General features: G+C 47.8%; 1 protein-coding gene across 7 annotated transcripts in view; it reads right to left on the reverse strand.

Moving 5' to 3' along the window:
- Positions 1-13,306, reverse strand: part of PRR5L (proline rich 5 like) — a 144,607-nt gene that overhangs the window by 43,838 nt on the left and 87,463 nt on the right. For 6 of the 7 annotated variants that reach the window (XM_079928420.1, XM_079928422.1, XM_079928424.1 and 3 more), the window contains 2 exons: positions 10,005-10,292; positions 8,233-8,313 (listed from right to left, as the gene is read on the reverse strand). In XM_079928420.1, the coding sequence (XP_079784546.1) occupies positions 8,233-8,313; positions 10,005-10,168 (245 nt within the window). In that variant the 5' untranslated portion in view covers positions 10,169-10,292. Of the gene's footprint in view, positions 1-8,232; positions 8,314-10,004; positions 10,293-11,306; positions 11,593-13,306 lie in introns of those variants that run through there. The other variant, XM_079928421.1, reaches the window with a different exon arrangement.

Genomic DNA, 13,306 nt, shown 5'->3' on the forward strand with positions numbered 1-13,306 from the left:
CATGGGCCAATCCCAGAGGTTTCTGATTCACTACTTCCCTTCAACTAGTCTTCCTGCCCCCAGAGATGAGTCTGTTTCTCAACTAGAGCAGACACAAGGTATCAACACACGGCCAGGCAGAGCGACCTGGGCCAAAAAGAGAAGATCTCGCCTGCAGGCCTCCCAAACGAGGGCCCTCAGAAGACGATGCCCCACTCATCTGATGATCTGTTCATGAATCCACATCCAGGAGCATCAGGCCTAAATCTGGACAATGCCAGGCATGTGCCTCTTGCAGCCCACTTACTGTGTGTTGAGGAACATGGGAAGCTCAAGTTCAAGTCCCAGGTAAGCTACTAACTAGCTCTGCGACTCTGGGCAAGTTATTCCAGTCCTCTGTGCCTCTATTTCCTCATCTGTAAGATAGGGATACAGTGGCACCCGGCTCACAGGGGCGTGGTGAGTTTTACAAGAGTTAACACACAGAGCCCGGCACGCACTAAATAAATGTTCTGCTGACGTCTACTGTTATTACTACGGCACAGAATCTTGACTCAGCCTGGTCCCTTCTGCCAGCCTGTGGGTTCCATCCGGCCTCTCCTCTCCTCTCCTCCCCTCCCAGCTCTGCCCGCAGCTGTGGGTCCCAGTACAGTCAACAGACTCCCTCACAGAGCTGGAAGCATCTGAGGTGGCGCTCCCTTCCGGGACTCAGACAGCCAACTGACTCAGAACCAGGACGTTTCAGCTCCGACCTGTCAGAGACCGAGCTCAATTCTTGGAACCTCGTCTTTCCTTGAAAATCTCTGGGGTTTCCTTCATGACACCTCCCTCCCAACAAGAACAGAAGCAGGGTGGTTGGAGAGAGAAGGAAAATGTGAGTTTCCTGCCTCAGGCCAGCTGCAGATAACTCATCTCTGGTTTCCGGAAACCTCATCTCTGAGCATTTATTTCTGCTGAGAAAAAAAAAAAAAAAAACCAGGAAGAAGGAGGGGTGAAAGAGTATGGAGAGAGTAGTGGCAAGGTCTTTATATCCTCACTTGCCCTTTCTACCTGATTCCCACCTGTTCATCCTGCAGATTTCAAAGGAGGCATGGCTTTCTCCCATATTTAATCACGTGCCCAGCCCCTCACATTCCCCAACACTCTGGGTTCTACTACCACCCCACTTAGAACATCATACGATAACTGCCTATTCAGTTCCCCACTCTCACTCTGCCGTAAGTTCCCCAAGGGCAAGAACAACCCACCTCAATGGCTGCCCCAGAACCTGGCCCAGTACCTGGCAGAGTCCACAAATATTCACTGATTAAATGAAGAAAAGCATCAATGACCCCTCCCTCTACACGTACCCCCCCCACTCCCACCAGCCAACCAAAAAGTGAAAGCACTTTTCAGAAACTACTTGCGTAGGTTCTTATAAGAACCAGTACAAATAAATCATGGCTTTCTCACGCTTTCCTAACTTTCTATCATCAGTGGAATAGTTGCCGAAAGGCATGTTTAGCAAGGGCATGCTTCTGTGTCAGAGTTTGGCCACTCTTGTTCCTGGGAAAGCTCGTGAAACCCAGACCTCTAACAGAGACGTGTGCCCATTGCCAAAATGCAGCCACGTTAGAATTGAGGCTGGAGAGGGGCGTTCAAAACCACATCGATGCCCCAGAGAGAATTTAAACCAAGAAGACACTCAGGTCCAGCCCACACCAGTGCAGACGGACACTCAGGGCGGGCAGAATTGAGGCTGGAGAGGGGCGTTCAAAACCACATCGATGCCCATAGAGAATTTAAACCAAGAAGACACTCAGGTCCAGCCCACACCAGGGCAGACGGACACTCAGGGCGGGCAGAATTGAGGCTGGAGAGGGGCGTTCAAAACCACATCGATGCCCATAGAGAATTTAAACCAAGAAGACACTCAGGTCCAGCCCACACCAGTGCAGACGGACACTCAGGGCGGGCAGAATTGAGGCTGGAGAGGGGCGTTCAAAACCACATCGATGCCCATAGAGAATTTAAACCAAGAAGACACTCAGGTCCAGCCCACACCAGGGCAGACGGACACTCAGGGCGGGCAGAACTGTAGATTGTGATGACGAGGGATTTCACTAGAATATGTCTATGCTGAGGGGTGATTTTCAATAGAAAAGATTCTGGTTTATGGTCTTCATATTGACAGACCATGAGCCCTGACTTTAATTTGGGGAAAATTGGCCACTTGATTGAGGTGTGACATTCCTGATGAATTTGTTCTTAAAAGGTCTCTGCACCTGAATAGACATTTCTCCAAAGAAGACATACAGATGGCCAAGAAGCACACGAAAAGCTGCTCAACATCACTAATTATTAGAGAAATGCAAATCAAAACTACAATGAGGTATCACCTCACACCGGTTAGAATGGGCATCATAGAAAATGTACAAGCAATAAATGCTGGAGAGGGTGTGGAGAAAAGGGAACCCTCTTGCACTGCTGGTGGGAATGTAAATTGATACAGTCACTGTGGAGAACAGTATGGAGGTTCCTTAAAAAACTAAAAATAGAATTACCATATGATCCAGCAATCCCACTACTGGGCATATACCCTGAGAAAACCATAACTCAAAAAGACACATGCACCCCAATATTCATTGCAGCACTATTTACAATAGCCAGGTCATGGAAGCAACCTAAATGCCCATCGACAGACGAATGGATAAAGAAGATGTGGTACATGTATACAATGGAATATTACTCAGCCATAAAAAGGAACGAAATTGGGTCATTTGTTGAGACGTGGATGGATCTAGAGACTGTCATACGGAGTGAAGTAAGTCAGAAAGAGAAAAACAAATATCGTGTATTAATGCATATATGTGGAACCTAGAAAAATGGTACAGATGAACCGGTTTGCAGGGCAGAAATTGAGACACAGATGTAGAGAACAAACGTATGGACATCAAGCGGGGAAAGCGGCGGGGGTTGGGGTGGGGGTGGTGTGATGAATTGGACGATTGGGATTGACATGTATACACTGATGTGGATAAAATGGATGACTAATGAGAACCTGCTGTATAAAAGAATAAATAAAATTAAATAAAAAAAAAACTAATGAGGAAATAAGTGCTAATGAGAAATGGGGTTAAGATCATGTGGAGTTAGATGACAAAAATCCTATATCCTGGCTTCTGCATCAGGAGGTAAACTGGCTCACTGTGAGCAAAAGTTGTTTTTAAATTAATATTTAAGAAAAAGCATGAAATTTCAGACTGCTAATTTTACCGTAATTACCATGCATGTTATCACAAATGTCCTTATTTTTTTAACCTGTTTATTATTTTTGTAAAAAATCTTTGAGTAAATTTGGTGATCCAGAAATATGTGCAATTAACAGCAAAGGCGATAGTGAAGGACTCTTAGCTCCATCCATAGGGTGTGGACAATGTATCAATAGCATATTTTGTTATGTTCTTTCAACAGCTATATAAATATACCAGTGAGATTAGACCACCACTTCCAGGGTCGTGTTCAGAAGCATATCTGTTCTTGGCAATAATAATGGGTAGCGTGAGAACCACATTTCCATTGTTAGCTTGAGGAACACTATATAAGGAATTTTCTTGTTTTCTAAAACACATAATATACACAAGCATATTGTATCCTTTAAGTTGCTAATCAATGTGGACACAAGTGCATGGAAAGGCATTATCTCTGTACCTCCAATAATTTTCATTTCAATAAAAATGTAAACTATGGCTGGACACTTTCCAGTCTTTTTTTCAAAAAAAAAAGGTCTCCGCATCCTTCTCTTGATCTAGTAATGTGTTTTAGAAGTTGAACATGCTTAGTCCAGAGTTCTTCCTCAGAGATACCCCAAAGTCTATCTACTTAAGTTTAAACTGAAGTTCATTTTTAAGACATGGAGACACGTCTTAGAAGAAAAGATCAATTGTTTGTAACGACTGCATTTCAGAACCCAGTTATATAAAACTTACCTTCCTGGTCATCCTTCGCATTGGCTAATATTTACACAAATTCATATTTCCCAGGGAACACACTAACTCCACAGTTAGAAAGATGGCCAGGGCTGGCTGGGGTGACCCGGGAAAGCTGATTTAGGCTTTGACATTGGACTTGGATAATCCATCAAAGTTTATTACTGTTTGGCTGGAGTAGAATGAAGAACTGAGAGAGTCATTTCCTCTTGTTCTTTCCTCTGCAGAAAGGAGAAACAGCTGGCTCTCCTTGTAAGAACTTAGCCTCACCCACACTTCCAGGCCAGCACATTCTTGGAAGGGCCTGTCCTGGACCTCTCTAGTTCAAAGTCAGCTCACCTCATCCAAACAGCTAGAGAACTTTGTATACAGTACTGTTTATGGGGCAATTCATCACACTACCCTGTGCTCTCACGCATGGTACTCAGCCAGCATTTATCACTTTATTATTGCTCAAGTTTCATAACAGGAATAATAATGGCTAACATGTATTCGGCACCAGATCTTATAATAATGACATTTTTAGCATTATCTCAGACCTCCCAACCACTATGATGTTCATGTCATTATTTTCCCCGTTTCATAAAAGAAAAAACAGAGATTGATAAATGAAGTAACTTGCCCATGTCACACAGCTGGCCTAATTTTGATCCCTCGTCTCTCCGAATCCAAAAGCCACTCTCTTAACAAGTTAAACTATTCTCTCGAATCTGGCAGGGATCTTCTTGCACATAGAACCGTCATAATTGATTGAAAAATGGGCTTGAGATGAATAGCCTTCTCTCCTTTGGCATCTTCTTCCCTCATCCCTACCGCCTCTGCCCCTCACCCCACCTGGTCGGGCCTCAACGCTGGCCAGTTTGCCATTGTGTTCTGCGAACAGGTCTTTTCACAGAAAAAAGAGAGTGAAGAAAAACCAAAACCTGTCTATTTAAATGTAACCAGAGAGTAGTATGTCTGTTTTGGTGTTTTAATTACTGAAATAAAGGCAGCTGTGTTTATTCCCATGTTGGCTCTTGCAGACGTGGGTTCACTTTATTTTACTTGGGACGACCAGGTCATACATATACCTGGGGTGTGTTTCATGTTCTCAGTGATACTCTGAGTGTCTGTGCTGGGAAAGCCCATCTCTGTTCTAACCACCATCCTAAAGAAGGACAGAGGGCAGACGGTCCAGGACATGGTCATCGAAGCTCTGGCTTTTGACAGCTTTGAGTTGTTCACATCCAGGCAATTACTTTCAAACCCCAACCATATGTGTTTCTCACTAGCCTGAAAATTGCTCCAAACATAGAGAGGAACATCCAACAGCCCCCACTAAACCCAATACTGGAAAGGAGTGTTGGAGGAGTGATGTGATCCTTGGAGGGATGTTAAGAATCACAGCACATGGTACAGATGGAGTCCCAGAGGCCTTGGGAAAGGAACAAAGGCAGAAAGAAAGATCAAGACCATTGGCTTAACACTTCTTCCAGCCTAGAACCTCTCTCTCTGACACTACGATACAGTGCAAAGAGCACAGATTCCACTGGGGACTGAATTGTGTCCCCTCACCCCCCAAATTCATATGTTGAAGCCCTACACCCACAATGTGACACTATTTGGAGGTGGGGCCTTTGGGAAGTAATTAGGTTCTGATGAGGTCATGACGGTAGGACCCTCAACACTCATGTTGGGATTAGCATCCTTATAAGAAGGGACACCAGAGAGCTTGCCCTCTCCCCATCGCGTACACAAAGAGGCCGTGCGAGGACACAGCAAGATGGCAGCCAGGAAGAGAGTTCTCACCAGGAACCCAATCTGCCAGCACCTCGACCTTGGACTTCCCAGTTTCCAGAACAGTGAGAAATAAACATCTATCGTTTAAGCCTCCCAGTCTATAGTTACAAAAGCCATTCGGCAGCCTGAGCAAACTAACATAGGTGCCTACGTCAGACAGGGGTTCACATCCTGACTCTATCGTTCATAGCTGCGTGACCTTGGACGAGCTATTTTGTTTCTCTTGCCCATCATTTTGCCGATAAGCTATGCACTGAGAACAATGATTGTCTCTCAGGGCTGTGAGGAGGGCTGCATATGATGTATGTGAAAGGTGCCTGGCACTTTTCCTGGCACCTCCATCCACGTCAGTTCCCTTCTCCCCCACTTGGGTGTCCTTAGCGCTAGAATCTGGGACACGACACCCCATCAGAGATGCCGCCCCATGTATGCTATGGCCGATCTCATAAATGGGCAGCCCGTTGGTCAACTTCAGCCCACAGATGTGTTTTGTTTGGCCTGTACCAATGTTTGGGGACATTTGGATTACTTATCAACTTTTAAAAGACAAAATTTCACATAAAAATCTCAATTTCTGGTTCTTCTTGAGAAATAAGACGGTATGTCACTGGACCTGCATTGTTCTGGGCAGGGGGGATCCCCTTAGACAGAGGGTGAGCTCTCACCTCCACTCTCCAGGCCGGCTTCACCCACTTAGACCTGCTGGCTACCTGTGGGCTTCTGAGTGAGCAGCCCGGGGTTAACAGGGCTGTTGAAATCTAGCGTGGCCCGTATTTTTCCTAGCTGCCCACAAAGGTTTTAAGTACAATTTCAGGATCAGTCCCCTGATGTGAGGAACAATTAGCACGTTCCTGAGTCACCGTTTTATTTATTTATACATCTATTGTGAGCTAAGGAACGTTCACGGAAAAGACCGAGATCTTAGTTCTTGGAGTAAAATTCAGCTCTTGCAAGCTGGGGGGTTGGCCGACCCAACTTTGCCCTTGTCACTCAACATCTCAGGGCCTCAGTTTCCTCCTCTGTAAAAGGAGGGCTTGGGTGAGATGATCTCTATTGTCTCTTTCCATATTTGTGTAACTATTAGGTGAAATTCAAGTGCCTGGCTAGAAATTTGACACAACTCTGTTTGCTTCCAAGCTCTAAACGTTTTAATGAAAGCAGAGCTCTTAGAACACCTCACTGACCCTTAACACAGGTCTTAACTAAATGTAAACAAGACCTGAATAATGGCCTTTTTTAATGTTCTGCCCATTCCAGGGTTAGGTCTTCACCCTTGATGTTCTGCACTTAACACACCCAAGAGGAATGAACACCAGGGCATTAAAAGACCTGATGTTCAACCTCCTGTCCCAGGAGACCTCGGGGCTCTGGGCCCTGCTTGCCTCTCTGCCCGCATTTCACCAAAACACAAACCCAACCGCACCACCACCCAACCTCCAGTACTCTGCGCACGTGGGCCTTCTTTCAGTTCCTTGCTCGTTGCTACCACTGGACCTTTGCACGTGCAGTTGCCCCCACCTGGAGCCCTCTTCATCTAGTTAATTCCCACCGATCCTTCAGATGACAGCACAAGTATCACATCACCATTCCTGGCCTCCTTGGCAAGATCAAGTCCTACTAACATACACTTTCATCACATCAGCTGTGTTGTAGTAGCTGTCACAGGTGCATAATATTACATTTTACATGTGTGATCAGTTGACTAATGATTATCTCCTCAACTGAACATCAATTCCAGGAGAGCAGGGGCCACATCTGTCTTTCCTCATTGTTGTTTTTCCAGTGCCTGGCTAATAGGGAGGCACTCATATATTTGATGAATGAAAGAACAAGTAGTGGACACTACTGGGAAGATTCTCAAAGACATTAAACTCCTCAAGGACCATGTCTTATTGAGGGTTTCATCACCAAAACCTAACAGCAATGACAGTAACGATGATGATAAGAGCCCCAAGTACCAAATACTTGGTGTGTTCCAACCCTGTTCTTACAGACTATTTATGTAGTAACTCAATAACTCACAAGAATCTTGTGCACTGGAAGTAGGTGCATTTCCTATCTCTGTTTCACAGAAGAGGAAACCAAGGCACAAAGAAGTTGGCGAGCTACTTAGTAAAAGGAAGGACAGTAATAAAATCCCAAGCCGTCTGCTACCAACTGCTAGGCCACCCTGGCCTAATATGGCACCTAAGAATCAAGCAGGGCACAAGAAATGTTTACAGAATAAACGGCAGCTACCAGATGTCAGCCCTCTACCCCTGCACCCCAGTGACCCAAACATACATTACATACATGGACAAATGGACGAGCCCTCTCTGGAGCAGAAGTCTAGACAGATAAGGGCCTCAGAACTTAACAGTTACAAGAGTCTCATTAAAGCCAACAGAAGCAGCAATAGGACCAAGCAGAAAACAGAACTTAAGGTAAAGCTCCTGGGGGTGGGGTAGCTCCTTCCACCCCAGCTCAGGCGCACGGTGGGAGGGTCCCGGCCTGGCCAGCCACATACCTGATGTTTTCGTTCAGCGTGTAGAGCTCATTGCTTTGCAAGCCGCCCCCTTTAAAGACATTGATCACGGCAGTCTGGACGCTGCAGGGAAATAGAAGCGACCCCTGGTGAGTGGATCTGTCTCCCCGGGGCCGTTTCCTCAAGCAGCTCAGAGCTGAAGGTGGGTGGAAGGGCCGGGAAGCCTGTGGCACAAACACGGCCATGTTTTCTGTCCCTGGAATCCGTCACTTCCATCTGAGGGTCCTTGGAGAGGAAGGGAGACTGAGGCCAGGAGGACCCAAAAGTAGGCCCTCACCCCCGCCCCCGCACTTTCTCGCAGGCTGGCAGCCCTGCTGGGGGGCGGCCTTAATGAAGGGCAGGCAGTGGGATCTACTCTCAGGAAACTGCGTGGCCACCGCCGCTGGGCCTGAAAGAATCCCCAGTGGCAGTAACTGCAAGCAGGAGACGACTCAGGTCTGGGGTCCTTTCACTCAGGAGACCTGTCTTCACAGGGCAGCCTGGAGACCCAGGGCCAATAGGAAAGGATAATTCCTTGCCTTTTTAAAATGTTTAATTTAAAAAAAAATTCAAATATGGATTTTAATTGTCCTTGCCTTTTAATAGTACCCTCTGGGAAGAACTCCAGAGGGGCTGGCCTCACTTCCCCGGCCACTCCCACTCCTGCCACGGTCTAGGCAGAAGGGTTAATCCGTTGAGGGGCCCAGGTAAGTCTTGACTCCACGTTCTCTGGACCCCAGCCCAACATTTCAGCAAGGAGCTGATCACAAGCTTGTCTTTACCAAAGGTTCTAGGCCTTTTTCAATGGACAAGCCTCCATTTAACATCAAAACATTTCGGACACCTCCTCCCTCCCCATCATAAGGGTTGGGCATTCATTGAAAAAATCCATAATAATCCAAATGACAAAGAATTCCATAATGCTTTAAAATAGTGATGCATTGATTTATCCAAAAAGGAACCACACAGATTTGAAAAACAGCTCAGAGAAGGGCGAGACATACAACGGATTCAGTCTCTACTCAGTGCTGGGTGCACAATAGTTCAGCTGAACGCCTTACAAAGGCTAAGTGTCTCCTCTCCCAGCCACCTGTGGCTCCCAGGTATGGATCACCCCTGCTTTACGCTGCTTAGTTAGCTTTCCACAGATACTGTCTTAGCTCTCCGAAGGGGTAACAGGTGACTTGAGGTTACTTATATGTTCCCACCCCCGGGTCCTCTTACAATTGGCATGTGACTAATGGGCATGAACGGTAACTGTAAGTTCTGATCCAACTGTCCCGGGCTGGTTAACTGACTCTGAGAGCCCAGAGGCCCCCAGTGGTCTGCTTGCCCTCTACTAAAACAAGGAAACCTGGGGAGAGGGAGAGGGAGGGGGAGGGGGACAAATTAGGAGTATGGGATTCACAAACTCCTACACATAAAATAAATAGGCAACAGGATTTACTGTATAGCACAGGGAACGATATTCAATATCTTGGAATAACCTATAATGGAACACAATCAGAAAAAAGAAAACTGAATCCCTATGCAGTGCACCTGAAACTAACACAACATTGGAAATCAACTATACTTCAATAAAAAAAGAAAAAAATATTTTTTAACAAAGGAAAGTGAATGGATACAGTTGCCGTAGGGAAAGCACTCTCTTCATCAATCAACCCTACACTCACGACCTTCTGGAGCTGAGGTATCAGGAGATGCTGAAGCTCAGCCAGCCCCTGGCCCTGCTCTGGTGCTGGCAGCGCCCCTGTGCCCGCCCGTGCCTCCTGTACCTGTTCCAGGCCGAGTTGGAGCTCAGCTGCAGAGCCTGGCGGGCTGCCTGGAAGCGGGGCAGGTCGCTGAGCGCCGGGGAGCTCATGAAGCGTGGTCTGGGCCTGCGGAAAGAGCCCATCTTGGGGAACTCGACAGGCAGGCTGGGGGCGAAGCCGCGGGTCATAAGTCCAGGTGAGGGGACGGCTTCTCCTCTGGACCTGAAGGTTCCGACTGCCCACCCAGAGGGCTTCTCCCAGGACTGCTTTCTGGCCCTCAGGCTTTCTCAAAACCACAACGTGAGCCAACACCTGAAAAGAGAGGGCAGCTTTTGTTGAAAACGCCTAGGCTGAGCAGACCCCAACTTGGAGGAAGCTGGCTGGGGCTTCCTGGCCAAACTATCCTAAAAACAATTCCAGGACCCCACGGCACTATCTATACCCTGCAGGGTCCCATTCACAAGCGTTTACAGGCCTCTTGTTAGTTTTGGTCACTTCCCAAAATGGGAAGCCAGCGACAGTGGGTTGAGGCCAGTGCTACAGAAAAGTGATTTCTAAGCTGTACTTGACTAGGTTCCCATGCACACTCATCAGAGTTTGGGTGCTGGCTGGGTTTCTGTAGACCCCACGATGCTGCACGTTAAGAGATGGCTTCTTAAAAAACAGAGAACACAAGAGTTCTTTGTCCTGGCACTGAAGACTGCCCATGACATGCCCTGACCACGGCAGCCCATGTGTACTGCTCAGTATTTCCCAAAGTGTCAGTGCCTCTTCACTCAGGCTCATCTCCTCACTCTCTCTTACCTGCTGTTCATTCATTCATTCCATCAGAACATATTTATTGGTTACTATTTATTAACCACGTGAGCTGTGGGGCATCCAAAGATTTCTAAGACCTAGTCCCTGCCTTCCAGAGGCTCATGAGGAAGATGACTGGTCATGTATTTGTTCACACAATAAATATTTATTGAGCACCTACTATGCTCCAGGCACTCAGGTACTGGGGATACAATGGTGGCCCTGGAGAATGTGGTCCCTGCCCCAAGGAGCTTACAACTGGCAGGCAATGCTCCATGCCAGGCTGACTCCCTCCCAGGCTTTTGATTGTATCTACCGTTTCCCTTGCCCAGAACCCCCTCCCTCTTCCTCTCTGCTTGTCTAAATCTAACTTACCCTGAAGGGTTGGGTTCAAGGATACTGTCTCCTGGAAACCTTTGAGGCTCCATGGTTAATGGCAGTGACTTTGAGTGAATCTGGGTTTGAGTCTTAACAAGGCCACTCCCAAGCTGTGTGACTTTTGAGCTCATTAAGTCTGAGAGTCCACACCTGTTAGCACTGCCAACTTCCCAGGACTGATGAGAGAGGAAATGAGATGGTGTGACATGCCCAGCAGAACAGCAGACCCAAGGCTCTCAAGCATCAGCTGTTTCTGTTCAGACTCATCTCCTTCTTTCCTCGGCACTTTGAACCTGTCCTTTCAGTCTTTTCATCTTTAGCGAGCCTCAAGTCCAAACTGACGACTTAAAGTGAGTTTTGAAACTGGTCAGAGTGAAGGACAGAAGGAAACCACCAAGGTCATAGTTACTTTTTCCTTCCAAGGCTTTAAGGTTTAGCCCAGAAGTATTCTCACTGGCACCTCTCTCACCAGCTTACTCTGCTATGATCCCGAAAACGATGCTGAAAGAAAAAGACATTCCAGCCATAAATGCCAACTTTCAGGTTGGCAGGAGGGGTAGGTTCTGCAGGTCCAACTGCAGCGTCAGAAGAAGGAGGAACTGAGGTGCCTACTTTTAATGAAACACGCTGCTCTGGTCAGAAGGGGAGTGAGGCTGCTAGATGGGCACGGAGGCCGTCCATCCAGAGGGTGTGGGCGGTGCTAGCACTGTGGCACAGTGACAGTGAACTTGTAAAACCAAGAGCCAAAAAAGGAATGACTCCGCCCACCTCATACAGTTTTTTAAAGGAAAGCAGACTTGTGTCCCATTTTCTTTTACAATCTCCTGCCCTTCGACCCATTCTCAGACTGAGCAAATAGTGACTAAACTTTACCAGTAAATGCTGGGGAAGTTGTAACAAGCCCGCTCAGTTTCAGAGGGTCTCAATACTTCCCCAAGTGCCCCTGCAAGGTGGAAAGATCTGTGCAAATCAGTGAGTGAGGCAAAGAAGTAACACAACCACAGAAGCCCCTTCAGAAGCCTGAAACCAGCCGGCTTTGGGATTTGATTTGCCCGGTAAAGGTCACACTATTAAGAGAGGCTCTGTTTCACTGCCCTTCTTTAAACGGGCCTGTTAAGTGCAATTCATCTGTGTAATTACGGGCTATTAACTCCTTTTATGAGCATCCTAAACTCCAGGTGATGCAGTTGCCTCCCACTCAGGGGCACTTGTACGGGGAAGCAGAAAGGTGAGCAGAACGGATCGATCAGGGGTTCAGCTTCCGGCTTCCTGTTGAAACACCACTTCTCCAGGAGGCTGGGCGACACTGAGGGTCCCAGGGTGGGCTCCCGTCCCCACCCTGGCCCCGCCCGACTTCTCAGCTAACGCCTCCCACCAGGCCGCCTGCTCCAAGCCGTGTGTGCATCCTGCAAGACGCATGGGCAGACCCATGCACACACGTGACCTTTTTAACTAAGGGTAATTTTCAGCCAAAGGGATGATGACCACAGCCTCCTCGGCCTTGCATTAGCCCCACAGTAACACACAACAAGCAGCACCTCTGACTCATTCGTCGCCGGCAAAACCTGCCACCCTCAGATACAGACAATGCAAAGCTGTCTGGGTCTCAACAATTCTCACTTCTGGACGGAGCCAAGAGGACTCCCCAGAGCACGCAGAGGAAGCTGCTGGGCGTGCTGACAAGAGCAGTCCAAAGGGAAAAGCTGACACACCCTGCATCCACCTGCTACGGCGCTGGCTCCTCGGACATCGGTTTGTCCTGACCTAAATAGGACAAATCAGAAAGTGACAAGACGGATGGGGCTTTGGGGTGAAGCCAGTCCAGGCCCCCATTTACAGGTGACGAAAGTGAGGCCCAGGGCTTCTCTGGCGGCGCAGTGGTTGAGAGTCCGCCTGCCGATGCAGGGGACATGGGTTCGTGCCCCGGTCCGGGAAGATCCCACGTGCCGCGGAGCGGCTAGGCCTGTGAGCCATGGCCGCTGAGCCTGCGCGTCCGGAGCCTGTGCTCCGCAACGGGAGAGGCCACAACGGTGAGAGGACCCCGTACTGCAAAAAAAAAAAAAAAAAAAGAAAAAGTGAGGCCCAGAGGAGCAGGGAAACGTCCAATGTGTCTGAGGGAGGAGAGAGCCAGGACTGGCTAGAACTCAGGT

This window comes from Stenella coeruleoalba, assembly GCF_951394435.1.
Source record: "Stenella coeruleoalba genome assembly, chromosome: 8".
Lineage (NCBI taxonomy): Eukaryota > Metazoa > Chordata > Mammalia > Artiodactyla > Delphinidae > Stenella > Stenella coeruleoalba.